The sequence below is a fragment of the Mixia osmundae genome (assembly GCF_000708205.1).
Source record: "Mixia osmundae IAM 14324 unplaced genomic scaffold scaffold_9, whole genome shotgun sequence".
Taxonomy (NCBI): Eukaryota; Fungi; Basidiomycota; class Mixiomycetes; order Mixiales; family Mixiaceae; genus Mixia; species Mixia osmundae.
Window position 1 is genome coordinate 197,286 of NW_014575555.1, and position 16,509 is coordinate 213,794.

A 16,509-nucleotide genomic window follows, 5' to 3' on the forward strand; every position below is an offset into this window, starting at 1 on the left:
GCGGGGTATTTGGCTCGAGTCGACCTGCCTGACTTGCCTGCAAGCGGCGTATGCACCCTGGCCGTGGACTGCTGCAAGAGGCATGCCAGCGATGGCTCTACCCTGTCAGTGCTCGACGACCTCCCAGCAAGCGAGCAGCGGACTGCTGTACTCCCTGCACCTCGTCCAGAAAAGACGGGTATGCTGCCTCCCGACGGAGCTATGCCTCTTCAGCAGACCAGACGACCAAAGCGAAGCAATATGCGAGCACGCTGCTGCTCCCAAAGACGAGCTTCCCTCTGCGAGCACCGTCTGCGTCCAAGCAAGCAGAATTGAGAGACAGAGCCGGCACGCCGCTCTACCGTTGGCAGGCGAGCTCAGCAGCGTCGCTTGCGGTCCTGGTCCTGACGCACGCTCGCTAGCAATAGGACCAACAGACAGATCGACCGCTCTTTGTGCTACATGACGGGCCGCCCTACGCCAATGGACCGCTCCACATAGGTCTGTAGACGCGCCCGAAGCTTGTGGTGTCGGCTGGAACGCGAATGCAGGACATGCGCTCAATAAGATCCTCAAGGACATCGTACTGCGCTACAAAGTCCTCACTGGCTATCGTGTCAAGTCAGTCCAGCTCGGAGCATACGGACAAAGCCACTGAGATCGCGCGCGCATAGCTACGTGACAGGATGGGACTGCCATGGCCTGCCACTCGAACTAGCAGCTCACAAAGCGATAGGACCACCGGAGTCCAACGAAGATCGCCAAACCTTTGCGCTGAGGGTACGCGCCCAAGCTAGAAAGGCTGCACACGAAGGCGTTGCGCTTCAGCGGAGTCAGTTCCAGCAATTCGGTCTCATGGTCGACTGGAACGACCGCTATCTGACTCTGGGTGCGTGCGAATGCTCTGCAAATCCGCGCGACTGACTGGCGAGCAGATCATGACTATGAGATCAGACAGCTCGAGATCTTTCGCGACATGTTTGCGAAAGGTAGCCCGAGCGTCGTGTGTAGCGTTCTCGTCTCAGGCAGCTCATGCGCACATGCAGGCATGATCTATCAAGCGTTCAAACCTGTGCCTTATTCGCCCTCCTCTCAGACGGCTCTCGCAGAAGCAGAGATAGAGTACAAGGACGATCATAGATCGACCGCAGTCTACGCTCGCTTTCACATCGACACGGCCAGTCCAGCACTGCAGCGAGTGCTCGACCAGCTCCCCGTAGATCAAAGCGCACGAGCAGCAGTTCTCGTTTGGACGACGACGCCATGGACGCTGCCCGCCAATCTCGTCAGTCAAGTCCACACTCGCGAGCTGCGTTGCTGAGCTGGCAAGGCCTGTGACAGGCTGTGGCAGTCAACCCTGATATGCTTTACGTTCTCGCACACGACAGAGTAGCAAACGAGACCTATGTCGTGGCACAATCTCGTCTCGTAGCGTTGTCAGAAGCCTTGAAATCCGATCTGCAGGCGATACCCCAGTGCATGCTCAAAGGCTCGGACCTGATCGGCACGACCTATAGACATCATTTGATGCCCCCTTCAGCATCTTCATATCCCATCATACCCGCCAGTCACGTCACCGCTGACTCGGGCACTGGTCTGGTCCACACTGCGCCTGCGCACGGCGTCGAAGACGACCTGGCTTATTCAGCCTATCACGCAACAGGCAACGGTCAGGAAGTCAACCTTGTAGATGGCTTTGGTCGGTACAGTGAAGCTCTGAGAAGTCGCATTGGTGCAGACTGGGCAGAGCGGCTCGTTGGCAAGCCGGTCCTGACCACTGGGAATGATATGGTCATACAGCTGCTGCAATCGGACGGCACGATCGTATCTGCATCCACCCACGTGCATCGCTATCCTTACGACTGGCGAACAAAGAAGCCCATCATCACGCGCGCGACACGCCAGTGGTTCATCGATCTCGAGCCGCTACAGCAAAGTGCGTTCGACAGCCTCGAGCGGGTGCATTTTGTGCCTCCCGGCGGTCGAGCGCGCTTGCAGCGATACGTTGCAGGACGGAAAGGCTGGTGCATCTCACGACAGCGCCCTTGGGGCGTACCTATCCTCGCACTCGAAGCAGCAGATGGGACAACAATGATGACGACCGAGACGATTGACCATGCTATCAACGTTTTGCGGGAGAAAGGTACAGATCATTGGTGGCACGGGCCGGTCGAGGACTTTCTGCCGCCTGTAATGCAGAATCAAGGCTTTATACAGGGAAGAGATACTGTTGACGTATGGCTAGACAGCGGCGTCACCTGGTCCTTCCTCGAATCGCTAGCTCTGCGAAGTCGATCGGAGCCAGTGTCAGATCTCGTCTTGGAAGGGGGCGACCAGCATCGCGGCTGGTTTCAGTCATCCCTGCTCACTTCGATCGCCACTAGGCAGCAGGCGCCTTATGGCTGTGTCGTTACACACGGCTTCGTACTTGACGAGACAGGTCGTAAGATGAGCAAGTCGCTCGGCAATGTCATTAGCCCGAACGATGTCATCAACGGCGGCAGATCGGCCAAGGGTCCAGTCTGGCAGCCCTTTGGCGTAGATGTCCTTCGCCTCTGGATAGCTTCTGTCGACTTCAGAGAGGACATGCAGATCGGACAGAACATCATTCAGCTGATAGCAGAGAATTATCGTCGATTGCGCAACTCCGCGCGCTTCATGCTCGGCAATCTTGGCTCCCATCCGCCCATTGCTTTCGATGACGTCCAGCTGGATTTGGTCTGTCTTCTCCTGCAAAATTGCGAATACCTACTCATCTAGAGGTCGCAGCTGGATCGATATGTACTCAACGAGCTTGTGGAGGTCGACGAAAGCATACGACTTGCCTACGATGACTTTGCTTTCAATCGTGCCATCTCTACGTTGACACAGTTCACGACAAAGACCCTTTCGTCATTCTATTTCGACATTGTCAAAGACAGTCTCTACTGCGATGGCTTGTCAGACCATCGTCGATTGGCCACTGTCTATGTGTTGCAGCAAGTCCTCAGGTCGTACTGTGCTTGGCTTGCGCCGATCCTGCCGCTGCTCGTCGAAGAAATTGCAAGCTGCACCGAGTCCGAATCGATGTTTCAAACTGGCTGGCCCTCTCTTGTGAGTACATGATTTGCACGCCCCGCAATGGACTGACACTCTCGTGCAGAGCTCACAATGCCAGGACGGCGAGGCAAAAGCGACGCTCGGAAAGCTTATGCCCTTGCGCGATGCGATTCTCTATCAGTTAGAATTAGCTAGACAGGCGAAGTATGTCGGCAGCTCAGTCGAGGCGTCTGTTCAGCTCGATATCCCGCAGGACCACTCAGATCGCGACTTCCTGCTGGCTCATCTCCGCGATCTCGAGCGCCTTTGCATCGTCTCTGCGTTGAGTGACATGAAGCCAGTGCATGCGCCTGCTTGGATTATGTCCAGTGTGCATCTCGGAGTTGGCATCCATGTGCAATCCGCGCCACTCACCAAATGCCCAAGATGCTGGCTTTTCGCCCGACAAGAGCAAGAGGAGCTTTGCTCTCGTTGTACCGACGTATTGCAACGATGAGCTTACAACATACATTTGGGCTCCGCAGCTTTAGCCTCGAGAGACTGCAGCACGAATGCGCAGGCAAGTGTTCAGGATCTGTAGGTGCTCGTCCGCACCGTCTGTCAGACACTTGTCTGCTTCTCCGAGCGCCATTGCGATAGCCGACTTGGCTCTCTTCGATAGCAAGACATTGAAGATGCAGACGTCGTGTAGCTGCGTAGCATAAAACGTCAGAGTCAGTCAAGTGATTGACAAAGTGAAGACTTGCCTGCGAGAGAAGCTGCGTCGCAGAGTAGCCTTGTCTGACAACGCGAGTAACGGCTGCGTTGACAGCATCAAAGCCGCCCGTCTTGTTGGGCTTTTTCGGATCAACTTGCATCAAATCGTTGTCTTCGCCCGCCTTTGCTTCTGCTGCAGATTCCGGCACGTCAACACCCAGATCTCGTGCGAGGCTATTGATGACCGGGTCAGGAACGACGCCTGCGATTTCTTGGATCGATACTGGGTCTACTGGCTTATCCTTGCCGTAGAGACGCGAAGCTGATTGTAGATACGTAATCGCACGGCGTAGATCTCCTTCGCTGCATCTGATGAGCGCTTGTACGGACTGATTATCGGGATCATCGTCCCGTGAGCATGCAGAATACCGACCACAGGACATCGACTGACCTCTTCGCCGCACTGCACTTCTTCTTTCTGACAGACATATTCGAGTCGCTTCTGCGTATTCGTCGTGTCGAGCGGCTTGAAGCGAAATTTGCTGCAACGCGAGGTGATAGGCTCGATGATTCTGCGGGCGGGCGCGACAAAATCAGCATGTATCGACTGGCTCAATTCGCCCGCTGACCTTGTGACATAGTTGCAGATCAGACAGAAGCGCGTGATCTTCGAGTAGTTCTCCATTATCCTACGCAGAGCAGACTGAGCATCTTGCGTCATCGAATCGGCTTCATCGAGAATGATGATCTTATAAGGCGGGCAAGGATAGTCACTGACGGGTTTCAGACAATGTCAGCGAGTGTCGTTTATGCGGCCGAAGCACACTGACCCAACGGCAGGCGAGATGGCGATCTTTGCAAAGTTCTTGATCTTCTCGCGCACGACAGTGATGCCTCGTTCGTCGGACGCGTTCAATTCGAGCACTCTCGTCCTGAAAGCCTCGGGTCTGCGCGAGATCTGTCAGACTATTCCTCCACGAGGGAGACTGCACGCATACCCGAAGAGCTGCTTTGCTAGAGCCAGGATGGTGGAGGTCTTGCCTGTGCCGGGTGGTCCATAGAACAGCATGTGCGGCAGCTAGACGCGTTCTGTTAGCTCATTCGATCATGCGAGCAGTGAGACACACGTTGGCGTTCTCGAGAGACTTTCGGAGGACTCTGACGGTGTTCTCTTGTGCAGAGATATCGTCAATCGTCTTTGGACGGTATTTCTCTACCCACGGCTGTGCCTGTGCCGCAAGGACAGGCCTCTTCCTCTCAACAGCACCATTGGACTTGTCTATGATGGCCACATTCATCGGACCCTGAGGAGCTGTCACCTTCTTGGAAGGCTTCCTCGTCGCTGTCGGCGATTGAGAGACCGATTGGCGCACCCCCCTTGCGGGCGATTTGCTTGCAGACTGTGAGCCGCTGGCTGATGCCTTGCTAGGCGTAGAGGGTCCCGCTTTGCTTGCAGGCGGTGTATAAGCCGTGCCATCCTTGCGGACCAGGAATCGGTCCATCTCGTCAGGTGAGGCGCGTAGGTGTCCTTTTCGAGTTGCGAGAACGCGGCAAACGAGCGCTTTTCAAATTCTCTTCCTGTCCGGCGGAAGTAGCGACGAACGACCGATTGCGAGGTAGCAAAGACGGATTTGGCTGCCGCAGGACTGCTCAAACTGGTATAGGACTCACCGCTGAGCTCCGCCGAAGAGCTGGAGCAGCAGTGGACACGCTAAGGTGCTCTTGACGAGCCAAGTAGGTGCCTTCAAGCGACTGGGACTCTCGCGCGTCGCGTTGGCATCAAGCACTTGCTCAACTAGCTCGGGCTGGTCAGTGCGACGATTGATCCCGTCATCACGGCAGACAGCATGGCATCAGATGGCTCAGACGTCATCATGCTTGATCCACCTGTGACTAGCATCAGCTCGCCAAAGGTCACTCAGGAGCGTGGCCAAGTATCGCCTCTACGCGACCGAATGGTCAACGGAGCGAGCTCGCCTGTATCGAGTGCTCGTCTCAGCAATGCCACACCAGGCTCGAGTAAGAGCCACATGATCGAGCTTGATCTGGAAGGAGAGATGCAGGCAACGCCAATTTCTCATCGACGCGACGTTTCTCAGGGGTCCAATGGCTCCAGCACGACCGCGCCCTCTCTGCGCAGACAGGCCCTTAACGGATCGAACGCCGACTCGCACGCGGTCAGCGCATCGTTGTATTCGAGCACCTCGTCTGCGCATTCGACGCCTTCAACAACCGTCGGCTCCTTTGCAACCATACCGTCGGCTGGCAAGCAGGGTCATGCCAATGGGCAGCCAGACCAACAGATCATCGAGATCAGCTCGCAAGATGATGACGGGCCTCACTTGTCGCGCGAGAGGACATCACCATCCATGAGCTCGCCATCGCGTTCCAGCGGCCGCGCCAGCTTGGCGTCCTTGCTCAACGCGTCTGACGTCCCAGCACCAACTCTGCGACCATTCTCAGCTCTGATGGCTAACAATCTAGCCGATGTGGAACGCGCCCAGGCTAGCGTCAGAGCCGCTCTAGGCACTGCCCAGCCAGAGATGGGTCTCGGCATCCCCCCAATCTCCATGGCAAGCAGATTCACAGAAATCAATCCATCGTTAGATACACGCCAAAGATCCGCTGAGCCTGCAGTAGCAAGCACGAGCGGTACAACTGCTTCGGTCGAGCAAGCTGCAATCGAAGTTGACGACGACGAGGAGGATGATGACGACGAAGGAGATGACGACTCTGGTCTGTCATCGGTGGCAGATTCGGATGACGAACAAGCAAAGGCTAACAAACTTCAGCGCAAGCTGGAAGCGTCGGCGGAAGAACGCAAGGCTGCGAAAAAAGCAGCCCGCAAACCTCGCAAGAAGAAGCCTGCCGTCGTGCTGTCCGACCATGTGGAGATCAAGGGCAAGAAGCTGACGCTCAAGCAAAAGACGCTCACCGTCGACCGGACTCGCGAAGTCATCCGAGCTCAGATGGACATTCAGGACGACCTCGAAAAGAGTTCAGAGCCGCTCCAAACATTCCCAGAGAAACACTTGCCTCTTCTTGCAGCACTTGTACAAGAATCGTAGGTCACCAGCCTGCATTGACGTGCTGCAACTCATGCTTTGACTGCAGAGAAAAAACTCTCGACTCGCTCGCAAAGCACATCAAAGACATCATCCAGCCCGCGAGCATAGAGGAAGAGTCTCAGCATACTGCACAAGCACATGGCAAGTCCAGTGATACCCGACATTCTCGCGCTGACATCCTTGAAGTAGACAAAGTGCCGCTACAGCTCATCAAGCGCACGATCGATCTCAATGCGAAACGAGTCAATTATGGCCTGACAGAGAGCCTGTTGACGCTTCGTGCTAGTAACATGGATGCCGTCACGAAGCCGTCCATCCCGCCTTCGCTAGCACTGTATCGCTGGGAGGTCAATGATTCTGACTTGTGGCCGGCTGGCTTTCGCACTTCGTTCGAACGTCGACGCGAAGAAAGACAAAAGGTCAGAGCTCGCCAATCTGGCACTGTCTCGTATGCTGAGGCTATCTCGAGCAGGCGCACACGGACGTACTGCAGCTCATTGGAACTGCACCAGGCCTTGATCGCAAGACGCTACTGGGTAATTACCGACTCGAATACGACGAGCCGACGAAAGCGCTTGAAGCGATCCCTTACAAACCAAAGAAGGCAGCAGGCGACAAGGCTGCGAAGAGTGCCACGGCCGCACCCAAGCCAGAAAATCAGAAAAAGCCTGCAGCGATCAATGGCAAGGCCGCCGCGAAGCCTGCCTCTAAGGCCAGCACAGCGAAAGCGTCGCGCAAACCATCAACGAGCAAAGAGCCTTCTGCAAGTGAAGTCGGCAATTTAAAGCTGGACGACAGCAGTGCCTCGGCCATCAAGCCTGATCCTGACAGCGTGTTCGGCCCAGCGAGGAGTGACGAGCCAGTCGAACCAGCAACGCCGGCGGATCCCAATGCAAAGCCGAAGCGGAAGAAAGTTGAGACTATCGAGCAGCGCGAGCGACGAGAGGCCTCAGAAGCCAAGAAGCTCGCAGCTGCCGAGAAGAAAGCCGCTGCTCTTGAAAGCAAGGCCAAACGGGAAGCAGCCAAACGTGCAAAGGAACTCGAGGCCGACAAAGAGACCAAGCGAAAGGCAAAACAAGCCGAGATGCTAAACCGCTTCGCACAGATCCGCACGTCTCCCCAAGCGCCGAGAAGCTCAAGCGCAGGCGTGAGTGTCCAGACGGGCTCAACAGACTTTGAGCGTACCTTCCGCACATTCAAAATCAAGAGCGACGTCAGCCTCGCCAATATCAACAATTTCAGAGCGCCTGGCAGAGGGCCTGCAGATCTGGTGCAGAAGCCTGATTTGACGCGAGAAGAGGCACTGTACGACTTCACGAAAGACATCCCAGAGTTTCGTAAACTCAACCGCAATCCTCGGCCGATGCCCTCGATAACAGTCAGGGAGATCATTCAAACTTTGACCGAAGGCGATTTGAGCGGTACCGACGGTGGCAGCAAATGGTACGCGATGCTCAACAACCGCGTGATGATTCCAAAGAAGCTCCTCGTCTTCCACGAAGATCTGCGACCGGGCTACCACGGCTCGTGGACGAAAGGCAGTAGGATCATCAGGCCTCGCAATCCTTTCGCTGTCGACCCAGAGCTACTCAACTATGAATACGATTCTGAGCTCGATTGGGAAGAGGAAGACGTCGGGGATGTTGAAGACGTTGGCTCAGACAACAATCTATCCGATGACGATGGCGAATCGGTCATCTCGGGCGACTTCCTTGCTTCTGACGATGAGATCGAGATGATGGAAGGCTTTGAGGACGATCTCGAAACTGCGATCGAGCGCCTCAATGACGGCGGCAAGGCGAATCGTGATGCTGAGCAAGCCGGCGAAGAGCGCGCTGTGCAAAAGAAGACGCAGATCATCAAATCCAAGAAACGCAAGCTGACCGGCCCTCTGGTGCCTGTCATCTTCGGACCGATCTTCGAGACGGAGCTGGGCGAGTCTCCACTGCCGGTGTTCAGGCAGCATGCTGTGCACTTCCTTAACTGTAAGTCACACGGACATTGGTGTCATGTAGAGCAGCTGATCATGTTCGTCTCGCAGACAACAAGCCGGGCTTCGACCCGCTTAGATACCCAACCATTCCTGCCTATTTCAACGCAACTGCTCAAAGCAATCACAAGAGGTCAGACAGCAAAGCTGCTGAGAATGACGACGCTGGGCAAGCTGTCAAGAAGAGCAAGAAAACCAAGTTTGTCTTTCCCCAGGCACTGCTGGATGACTTTGCGGCGGCATGCAAAGCGTCGAGCAAGACGAACAAGCCAAGCTTGATCGCAGAGCTGGTCACTACCTTTAAAGCGCGCGACTCTGCTATCACAAAGGTTTCAATCGAGGCCCTCGCCAAGGACAATGTCAAGCGTCGCATGCGCAAGTCAAGCTCTGACGAGTCCATCTGGGAAGTCAGCTTCACGAACAGTTTCAGCGATGACACGCTTCCACAAGGCGGACGGAAGCAGACTCCACCAACAAGCTCGATCGCGTCCGGATCTAGCACGCCGGAAGTCATCTCGACGCCGGTAAGTAGCAACCCTGCTTTGCCCAATGGCATTCGCAGACCGGTACAGCTACCCAAGAAGCGCAAAGACAAAGTTGGCTTGCAAAAGGAAATCAAGAAGCCTGCTCCGAAGAAGGAGCCCGCGCAGAGCATGTTGCCTTTCCTAGGCTCTTCCTCTCATGCTCGGCTACTGGCTGCAAACACACCCGGCGCGCTGCAGCCTCCGCCACGAGCAAGCAGTCCTGCAGAATCCATCACTGAAGACTCCGTCGATGCAGCTCTGGATGGTGATCAGATGATCATCGATGAACCGATTCGCGAGTCGTCTATTAGGTCGGTCTCCAGCGCAGAGGACGCTCCCGCACTGGCAGCGATTGCTACGACGGACGCAGGCGATACAGGAATGCTCACAGATGTTGCAATGATGACATAGCGCATGTTATACAAATACAATTGTTGTTCATCGCAAAACCTGTTGCAAATTGCTCACCGCTTACTTCAGGAAAGGATGCTGCAAACGAATCAGCTGATCGTAAAGCGCCTGTCAGGGTAACGCACAAGTAGGGCCTCCTTAGGCGTGATGCGCTTGGAGCTGTCCAAGTCGAGCATGCGATTGAGCAGATCGATAAAGTTGGTCATTGCTTTCCTCTCGTCGTCTCGAAGTTTCTTCGCTGCTCCTGCTGGCATCATGCGGCTTTTGAGGTCATGCACAGGCTGAGCAGGCAAGACAAGCGTCTTGATCGCATCCTGTACTGCGTATAAGCCCGATAGCGATGACGAGTTCTTGCCGTACATTCTCAACGCAAAGAAAGGTGCCATTGTCATCAAAGTGCATCGGGCCGAATTGAGCCTTCTTGACGAGCTTGGCAGTGATTTTGCCGCGTAGCTCCTGGTGTAGCCTCAGCATATCGTTGTTCGTCCGACCCGCTGCACAGATTGTGAGCAACGACCAAAGAGCGGTTCGCATACGCACGGTAAAGGATCTTGCCTGTCGCCAGCTCGTAGAGCGTGCAACCGATCGACCACATGTCTAGAGCGCAATCATATGGTAGGCCAAGAACTGTCAATACGCAGGCTCCGCTTAGCAACAGGAGGCCAAGCTTAGGATCGACTGACTGATCTCTGGCGCGCGGTAGAAGCGACTGACGAGGTAGGGTGTGATATCGTTTTCGGAAGTATCGGACGCCGAGCCGAGATCGCAAATCTTGAGGATAGCCTTGCTCTCGTTGACGAGGATATTGTCTGGCTTGATGTCGGCGTGCATGATATTGCTCTTGCGGAAATGACTGAGGGCGAGAAGCATTTGGTGCGCGTAAGCTCGCACTGCGCGCAAATTGAGTCCGACATCCTTGCCGAATCGCTTGACGACCTCGCGAAGATTCATGCTGTAAGAGGTCGTCAGCAAGTACAAGCGAGACTTGCGATGGCCTACCTAAGACTTTCGAAAACAAGGCAGAGATGACCACGATGCTCGAATGTGCGATCGAGCCGAACGATGTGTTTCTTGTCGAGCGGATCAGTCTCTTGTAGCTTGCGCAATATACCAGCCTCCTTCTGACCGGCTTTGTACCTGTCGCAATCAGCTTGGTCATCAGTAGAGACTTGGGCAGCGCGTCAATCAGCAACGAACATCGATTCTTGGCTGCGGATGATTTTGATGGCCATCTCGCGACCATCAGCTTGGTGGTCTTTTGCTTTGACGACACTGGAGAACATGCCCTTGCCCAGATTGGCGTGTACGTGATAGCGACCGTCATCGAGCAATTCGCCTAGTATGACCCGATAGTATCCTTCCGGATCGTCAAAGTTGTCCACAATGTGAGCAGCAGAAGGGTCGTTCGAGCGATCGATGACCTGTGAGCCATTTGTTAGAGCGTGTCCTCGTAGCCCGGAGTATATGAAGCTGACGGGTATAAAGGTCGGCTGAGCTGTAGGTGCATCGACCGCGGCTAAGGGCTTTGACACGACGGCAAACATGTCGTCATCGTCATCGTCTGCAACGACTTGGATGACCTGCGCAGGGGCTGCAGCAGCAGGCTGAGCAGCAACTGCAGCAGTCTGACCGACTGTGTCGTGATGACCTTGGACGCCCTGCCTCTCCAATCTCAGCTGACGTGCATCATCGAGCATTCGGTCGTCGTTGGGGTTGTAGTCCGCAGCAGAGATACTCTGATGACCGTCATTATGCGTCTGTGTCTGAGCGATGGGCGCGCTGTCTTGCTCATCTTTGACCAGGTCGAACACCTCTTGCCCTCGGGGTGACGCCACAGGCGAATCTGCTGGCACGATAAGCAATGCCACGCAGGAGTGTGCATGAGCGCACCTGTGCCTGCTTCAGACGGTACGGGGCCATTAGGGGTCACCTGCCCAGATGGTGTGGCACTGCTCGCATCGAGAGATGCGATGCGAGCCAGCAATGCTGCTCGCTGCCTGCGACGTTCGGCGAGCACGAGCTCAGGATCTTGCTCTTCAAAACTCTGCGGCTGCGGCTGCGGTGGCGTGGCTTGTCTCTCCAGCATAGGCGAGTGTGCCTGCTCTGTTGGTCCTGTGGGTTCAACAGGCTCTGGTAGCTCTCCTTCCTCGGGTGTACCTGCCGCACGCTGGCGAGGGATGTCGTCGTAGCCTTGTCGAGAGCGTTTGTATGCGTGCTGATCAGGCGAGCGTGACCGGCTCCTGTGTCTGACGTTGTTCGAGTGAGCAGACATTGATGTTCGTCTGCCATCGTCATGATGATGCCTCGGCTCTCCCGTCTCGGTCTCCCTGTGCCTGCGCTCATCTCTCCTGTGAGGTCCCCGACGATGCTGACGCTGATCGGGCGAGACCTGTCGTGGCTGACGAGGAGGATGGGCGGCAGAGGAGGAGGAGGAGGATGGTCGAGGCGAGTAGTCTGCCATGACGGGCAAAAGGAGCAGAAGCAAAGGTCAGATCGAAGTCAACACCAAGTCAGAGCTCGCAGACTATGTCATCATCACTTCCTGCCCTCTCTCTGCCGGCCAAGAGATCGCAAAACCTCTGACGGTGAGCGCTGTCAACGTCGAACGCGCTCTCTCGACGGACTGCCCGTCGTCCACTCAGCGCTCAGCCTCGCCGCTAGCCTTGCCACGACATCACGCTAGCTCACTGCGATGTCAAGGTCGCACTGCGGAAGCTTCGCATCGGACTCATAGCGTCAAACACGGCCAAAAGCCTGTCACATCTCGCTTGACATGACGGGTACCGACGGTGTGAATCCGCCGCCGCCGCCGCTGCCAAGACTCGCAAAGCTAGACACCGACCTGCCTGCGCTGGCCCAAGATGAGCCTGCACATCCCCTCGGTGAGCCAGCAGCAGTCGCTCATACCGCTTCTGGGCCTGTGTCCATCCTCGTCACGCCGACAGTCGAGTCGCGCTCAGCGTTCACGAACGAGCAGGCCATCAATCCAAGCTCGCTTGGCTCCCACAGGCTAGCGAAGATACGAGAGAGCGAGCCCAGACGGCGATCGTTTCATCTCAAGGATGCAGCCGTCAGAGGACTCAAGAATCACGGGCACTCCCAGTCGATGATCGCAGTAGCCGACGAGGAGGACGAAGCCTCTGTCTCGCCCGTCGATGGGCATGACCAGCTACGCGAGCTCGCACGCTCGAGGAGTATGCCCGGTGCAAGTCAGACCGCCTCACCCGCTCAGCACTACGTTCGCAGAGAGAACAGACGAGACAGTAACGCGCCCAGACCGCCACTGCATGTCGTCGCAGGCGTCAGCCTGCCCTCGCGAGCTCAAATCCATGCTTACGGCCCACCCGAATCTGTTCAGAACATACAGATGGAGTCCACCACCCGGTCAGCCTGGGAGATACCGCCCGGCCTGAAGGCATGGATACCGCTCATGATCTGGGCAGCCGTCAGTCTGGCGTTTGCTCTCATCGTTCTCGTCTGGCATACCGAGGTCTTCTCAGGCAAGCATGTTTTCGTTCACGCCAAGTATCGAGCTGACGCACCCAAAGGATTGGATCGTTTGTCTGCCTGGCTGAAGACGCTGGGTTTCAAGGGGTACTGCTACCTCTTCGGCCTAATCTTTATCACTACCATGCCGCCGCTGCCACTCTACTCGACCCTGATCATCCTGTCCGGCTATGCGTTCGGCATGCCAACAGGTTTCGTCATCTCCTACACCGCTGCTCTCTCGGGTGCGGTCGTGGTCTTTGTGCTGTCGCGATATTACTTTCGTCAGCAAATGCTCAGCCTGCTAGACAAGTCGCCTGGGCTCAAGAAGGTCGTCAGAGCGATAGATCGCAAGCCTCGCCTGCTCTTTGTCAGTTCGATCCTGTTTGCATGCAGGTTTGCTGACTTCGGCCTGTAGCTGATTCGCTTTTCACCCTACCCTTACAACGTCATGAACGTGATACTGGCATCATCGGAATGCGTACGCTCCTCCTTTGAGCGATACGAATGTGCACTGAGGAGTTTTATCGCAGCTGTCATTCAAGACGTACACACTATGTACCGCTCTAGCATTGCCAAAGGTTCGCGCAGGTCACGATGACTCGCTCGAAGCTCACTGTATGACTTTTCGCAAACAGCTCGTCATCCATGTGACGATTGGCTCGACGATCCGCAACTTTTCGGCCTACCATTCCGATCAGCAGGCCAGTGGCGACGATGTGCCAGACGATGATGCCGCTCGGGAGGCGATCGAGCTCGAAGCATCTGGCCGACGCCTCAAAGAAGTGGCAGGTACGATCGGTCTCCTGCTCTGCATAGGTGCTTCTCTTCATTGCACACCACGCTCTAGAGCTCATCAGATGCGCAGGCTTGTTCGTTTACATCCTGATCGTGGCCCGCCGGGCAGTAGACGAGATCGACGATGTCGCTGATTCGGAGCAACGACTCGGTCTCCTACCGCACGACGAGGTACGCTCGAGCGATAGAACAACAAGCGAGCATCAGGCTTTTCAGCTCGTCGATAGCAAGATCGACTCGCAGATTAACGGATCATTATCAACTGCAAAGGGGAGCAGAAGTCCCGCGACAGAAGAGCGATGCGTCGGCTTCACTTGATCAGCATCTCGTGATCCATCGGATGCATGTAGAGCCTTCCGGATCTGTGTGTAAGCTCGTGCAGTGACTGTTGTTGCGCCCAAAATGTGTCCCTTGTAGATGCTCACTCGCCACACGCCGTCGCGTCTTTTTCTCGTCGATTCACCTCCGAAACCTGAGCCGTAAACAAGCTCGCAATGCTCAGAAAGAAGCTGTCGGCGCCCAATCTGAGACGCTTGCAGAGCGCCACGAGCTCCAATGCTAGTCCAGTCGCCCGCAGTCGAACGGCGAGCGCCCAAGGCAGTGTTGCCTCTTCATTCTCGACATCTACAACCAAGCTAGGAGCAGAGTCTTGGGAGAAGCAAACGCTGGTCCAGCTCAAACATGAACTCAAAACAAGGCGACTACCTGTGTGAGTCTCTGTGCCATCGTCGGACAGGCCAGGCTGATCGTTGTTTTGATTGCTCAGATCTGGCAACAAGGCGCAGCTGATCGAGCGATTGACTGCAAGCGATGCCACTGTCACCTCAGCGCCGAGCCTCAAGACCAAGACTTCGCGAGCCAGACAGACGACTGCGCCCGCTGTGCCTGTCATCCCAATCGAGTTTGCGCCTGCCTCTCGTGTCACCGTCGATCTCGTCACCGGCGCAATCAGCACAAGCACGACTGCAAGTACTGGCACACCTGCAAGCACCAAAGTGACGCTCAAGCAACTCAATCAGCTCGTCTCGCAAACGCCCAAAGATCTCCGATCAGTCAAGTCGACGCCCAACCTGCGCTTTGTCTCGTCCTCTGCGCCAAGCAGGGCACCTGCGACCGAACAGTCTAGTCCGCCCAAGGACATTCCCCTAGATGGCGAAGGCATGCTCAAGGTATCACAGAGAGATTGGGACGAAGTCAACAAGCGCCTGCCGCCTAATGCTGGCAGACAGGTCGTCTATGACGTGCCGGAGCAATCGCGGACAGATTTCCATCAGCTGGCCGAGCTACCTGACACGCGGTTCGATCATGGCAAAGCGATTGCTATAGAGGTCGGCCCCTTTATTCCCAGTATGCCAGACAAGCCGACGCCCGAAGGTCAAGAAGAGGAAGACGGCGAGCATTTCGTACTGCACACACAGAAGGTGCATGCCGTCACTGATCCATCGCTACGACACTCGGCGGGAGGTCTGTCTGTGCATGCTTCAGGAGGCGAGGAGGCGCAAGCGTCTTCCCATTCCACGCTGTCGACGACCTCGACGGGCGCAAAGATCGCTCAGCGCGGACCGGGTAATCCTCGTCGATCCAAGGAGGATCCCGTGCCCGGGACGGAAATTAAAGAGTCCGGGGGAGAAGACGTAGGCGGCCTCAGATCGTTGTGGAAGGATGTCATGCAAGACATTGGCTTGGCGAGCAAGGAGCCTTCAGTGCGACATCACGAGCCCGACGCCGTTGCTCAGACTAAAGAAAAGGCGAGCGAAGTGGCTTCTGACGTCAGCTCGAGAGCGGCACGGCTACTCGGCTCACTCGAGGAAGTGACGGGAATCAAGGTGCCGCCCCTCAGCCAGCCGATTGAAGGCGAGGCCAAAGCGGATTCGTTCAAGCCAGAGCAACGGGAGCTTTACGATGACGAGAGAAGAGGCGTGCTCTACCTGGCCGGCATCGTCCTGGGTGGCTTCGGCCTCTCAAGCTTGCTCACGCGTGAGAGTAAACCCAAGACGAAGCCTGCAGCCTAGAGATGACTCTTGATGATGAATGCATGTCCTTGTTATGAGACGCGATCGTTGAAGTGTGACCTGCAAATCTTATGCTATTCAGGCGGCTCGTACTAGCGAACACTCTTGTCCCGGCGCAGCGCATCCGAGCAAAAGGCCGGACGCGGAGGCTGCGCGCTGTCCTATCTGAGCTCCTCAAGCAATGTCCGCAGCTGCAGCCGGCAGGCAAGACCATCCACTCATTTGCTTGTGCCGAGCACTCGATTACTTCGGCAAACTCGACGTTCTGAGCTTGGCCGCAGTTCGCGGAATTATCAAGTGCAGGGCATTGATCAACCTTGCTCCCACAAGCATTCTTCTTGAATATGATCCTTTGCACTCAATCGTGACGAAAGGAGGTATCGGCGCGATCGCCGAATCGATCGCTCATGAGCAGGCGGTCGGCTCATGATCGTCGGTGGTTCATCAAGAGGAAGATATAGAACAAGCTCGGAGCGGACGAGAGGAAAGGTGGCAGGACCGAAGAG

The 16,509-nt window shown here is 55.9% G+C and overlaps 6 protein-coding genes across 6 annotated transcripts; 4 read left to right on the plus strand and 2 right to left on the minus strand.

Moving 5' to 3' along the window:
* Nucleotides 1–50: 50 nt before the first annotated feature.
* On the plus strand, nucleotides 51–3,514 carry L969DRAFT_52761 (uncharacterized protein; the record flags this gene model as incomplete). The annotated part of the gene is made up of 9 exons (XM_014710685.1): nucleotides 51–374; nucleotides 408–480; nucleotides 531–600; nucleotides 654–868; nucleotides 912–968; nucleotides 1,026–1,264; nucleotides 1,321–2,697; nucleotides 2,749–3,072; nucleotides 3,122–3,514. The coding sequence occupies 9 exons, from the start codon at nucleotides 51–53 to the stop codon at nucleotides 3,512–3,514; spliced, it is 3,072 nt and encodes a 1,023-aa protein (XP_014566171.1).
* Nucleotides 3,122–5,664, minus strand: L969DRAFT_89546 (uncharacterized protein). Its single transcript, XM_014710686.1, has 7 exons — nucleotides 4,842–5,664; nucleotides 4,713–4,792; nucleotides 4,545–4,661; nucleotides 4,344–4,487; nucleotides 4,166–4,286; nucleotides 3,765–4,103; nucleotides 3,122–3,709 (listed from the first exon to the last, which is right to left on the minus strand). Exons 1-7 carry the CDS (start codon nucleotides 5,214–5,216, stop codon nucleotides 3,545–3,547), a joined length of 1,341 nt encoding a protein of 446 aa, XP_014566172.1. The 5' UTR covers nucleotides 5,217–5,664; the 3' UTR covers nucleotides 3,122–3,544.
* Nucleotides 5,562–9,707, plus strand: L969DRAFT_96121 (uncharacterized protein; the record flags this gene model as incomplete). The annotated part of the gene is made up of 5 exons (XM_014710687.1): nucleotides 5,562–6,778; nucleotides 6,829–6,923; nucleotides 6,972–7,201; nucleotides 7,255–8,767; nucleotides 8,824–9,707. 5 exons carry the CDS (start codon nucleotides 5,562–5,564, stop codon nucleotides 9,705–9,707), a joined length of 3,939 nt encoding a protein of 1,312 aa, XP_014566173.1.
* Nucleotides 9,708–9,715: 8 nt separating this feature from the next.
* L969DRAFT_65321 (uncharacterized protein) lies at nucleotides 9,716–12,302 on the minus strand. Its single transcript, XM_014710688.1, has 8 exons — nucleotides 11,598–12,302; nucleotides 11,183–11,550; nucleotides 10,905–11,128; nucleotides 10,707–10,844; nucleotides 10,391–10,659; nucleotides 10,248–10,334; nucleotides 10,068–10,201; nucleotides 9,716–10,021 (listed from the first exon to the last, which is right to left on the minus strand). Exons 1-8 carry the CDS (start codon nucleotides 12,166–12,168, stop codon nucleotides 9,797–9,799), a joined length of 2,016 nt encoding a protein of 671 aa, XP_014566174.1. The 5' UTR covers nucleotides 12,169–12,302; the 3' UTR covers nucleotides 9,716–9,796.
* A 30-nt stretch (nucleotides 12,303–12,332) lies between these two features.
* L969DRAFT_89550 (uncharacterized protein) lies at nucleotides 12,333–14,468 on the plus strand. Its single transcript, XM_014710689.1, has 6 exons — nucleotides 12,333–13,207; nucleotides 13,256–13,563; nucleotides 13,612–13,674; nucleotides 13,727–13,774; nucleotides 13,832–14,012; nucleotides 14,062–14,468. The coding sequence occupies exons 1-6, from the start codon at nucleotides 12,481–12,483 to the stop codon at nucleotides 14,307–14,309; spliced, it is 1,575 nt and encodes a 524-aa protein (XP_014566175.1). The 5' UTR covers nucleotides 12,333–12,480; the 3' UTR covers nucleotides 14,310–14,468.
* On the plus strand, nucleotides 14,091–16,380 carry L969DRAFT_591006 (uncharacterized protein). The gene is made up of 2 exons (XM_014710690.1): nucleotides 14,091–14,700; nucleotides 14,758–16,380. Exons 1-2 carry the CDS (start codon nucleotides 14,486–14,488, stop codon nucleotides 16,001–16,003), a joined length of 1,461 nt encoding a protein of 486 aa, XP_014566176.1. The 5' UTR covers nucleotides 14,091–14,485; the 3' UTR covers nucleotides 16,004–16,380.
* Nucleotides 16,381–16,509: the final 129 nt, after the last annotated feature.